This window comes from Eurypyga helias, unplaced genomic scaffold (genome assembly GCF_000690775.1).
Source record: "Eurypyga helias isolate BGI_N326 unplaced genomic scaffold, ASM69077v1 scaffold17497, whole genome shotgun sequence".
Lineage (NCBI taxonomy): Eukaryota > Metazoa > Chordata > Aves > Eurypygiformes > Eurypygidae > Eurypyga > Eurypyga helias.
Window position 1 is genome coordinate 25,878 of NW_010262482.1, and position 2,182 is coordinate 28,059.

Genomic DNA, 2,182 nt, shown 5'->3' on the forward strand with positions numbered 1-2,182 from the left:
TTTAGTTTTCTTTTGAATGGAATAAAAATTTTTGGATGTTTCTCTTCTAATTTTTGTTCAGGCTATGAATGAAATGAATGGGAAAGAGATAGAAGGGGAAGAAATTGAAATAGTGTTAGCAAAGCCACCGGATAAGAAAAGGAAAGAACGTCAGGCTGCCAGACAGGCCTCCAGAAGTACTGCGTAAGTGTTCGTTCCTATGTTGTTGGAATACTGCAGAATGAAGTTCTGCTGTAAAATATGAGCTAGTTTAGAAAAACCTGAATGGCTTTTCCTTTTTACAGTGTTGTGTTTTGTTAATCAACAAGGGGAAATCTGTGCTTTATTTTGGGAGACATTTGAAGATAAGTAATTGCATGTTTCTTTTTCTTAATAGGTATGAAGACTATTATTACTACCCTCCACCTCGCATGCCACCTCCTATTAGAGGCAGAGGCCGTGGAGGGAGAGGTGGATATGGCTACCCCCCAGATTACTATGGCTATGAAGATTATTATGATGATTATTATGGTTATGACTATCATGACTACCGTGGTGGCTATGAAGATCCCTATTATGGCTATGATGATGGCTATGCTATAAGAGGAAGAGGAGGAGGAGGAAGGGGTGGGAGAGGTGCCCCTCCACCACCTAGGGGGCGGGGAGCACCACCACCAAGAGGTAGAGCTGGCTATTCACAGAGGGGGGCACCCATGGGACCGCCGAGAGGAGCCAGGGGTGGGAGAGGGGGTCCTGCACAGCAGCAGAGAGGACGTGGTGCTCGTGGAGCCAGGGGCAACCGTGGGGGCAACGTAGGAGGCAAAAGAAAGGCAGATGGGTACAACCAACCTGATTCCAAGCGCCGTCAGACCAACAACCAGCAGAACTGGGGCTCCCAACCCATCGCTCAACAGCCGCTCCAGCAAGGTGGTGACTATGCCGGTAACTATGGTTACAATAATGACAACCAGGAATTTTATCAGGATACTTATGGGCAACAGTGGAAGTAGACAAGTGAGGAGGGATTGAATATTGGAAACATAGAATTGGCTATAGCTCTACATCCTTCAACACAAAATTGGCTTAATGTTTCATCCTTCAGTAGCGATTGGCTGCCATTTGTATTGGGCTGAAGAATCACTCTATTGTGTATATACTCGAGTCTCTTAGTTTTCTTTTTTTCATAAACGCACTTGGACATTACTGGGCTTGCAGAATTCCTGAACTCCGTATGGGGTTTCAATGCTTTTATCATTTTAGGCTTCATTTTAGCAGTTTAAAAGCAGGAAAAAGTTCAATCATGATTTTGCAGAACCTCTGGTTTTGGACAGTTTACTTTTTTTTTTTTTTTTGGATTTGGGATAGACTACATAGGAGTATGCTGTACATAAAAGTAAAAGCTAGTGCTTTGTCTTAGTAGTTTTAAGAAATTAAAACAAATTAAGTTTTCTTGTATTGAAAATAACATGATTGTATGTTTTGCATTCCTAGAAGTAGGTTAACTGTGTTTTTAAATTGTTATAACTTCACACCTTTTTGAAAATCTGCCCTACAAAATTTGTTTGGCTTAAAACGTCAAAGCCGTGGCAATTTGTTCCTTGATGTGATTGTATTTCCAATTTCTTGTTCATGTAAGATTTCAATAAAACTCAAAAATCTATTCAAAACATTACCTATTTCAAATTCAATTGTGTCCTAAAACATTATTTCATTGGTAATTCTTGCGAAAAACATTGTTTTCAAAGTATAACTGCCTATGTGAGTGATCAAATTCATGCAAAATTTCTTGTGCTTTCCAACATGTAGCACTGTGGACATCAGGCTGAAAGCTAGGAGCAATTACAGATAGCCCAAAAGGCACTCTTAGTTTAAATGCTGTTCAATAATTTACCAGCATCTGATTTTGAAACTTTTTTTTTCTTTAAAAAGTGTTGAAATGTATTCAAACATTTACAGAGATTGGACTTAAATACCGCCTTCTAATGTAATGTTGAGAAGGAAGCAGAGCCTACAATGGTGTTAATTTTGTTCCTTTTTATTATGTACTGTGGAGTCCCTCTAGAGGCTGTTCTGCTAGAATCCAGCTGTATTGTATTACTCGCTGTACAGACACATAGGGAAATGGTTTTGATCTCAAGCATTTTAGTCTAAGATAATATTTGACTAGGAAGGAGAATTGCAAATTAATTGCTGTGCCACAGTA

At 39.5% G+C, this 2,182-nt stretch overlaps 1 protein-coding gene across 4 annotated transcripts in view; it reads left to right on the plus strand.

The window, feature by feature from the left end:
• Positions 1-1,648, plus strand: part of HNRNPR (heterogeneous nuclear ribonucleoprotein R) — a 21,736-nt gene extending 20,088 nt beyond the window's left edge. For all 4 annotated transcript variants that reach the window (XM_010155749.1, XM_010155748.1, XM_010155750.1 and 1 more), the window contains 2 exons: positions 62-183; positions 377-1,648. In XM_010155749.1, coding sequence (XP_010154051.1) covers positions 62-183; positions 377-989 — 735 coding nt within the window. In that variant the 3' untranslated portion in view covers positions 990-1,648. The remainder of the gene's footprint in view (positions 1-61; positions 184-376) is intronic.
• Positions 1,649-2,182: the final 534 nt, after the last annotated feature.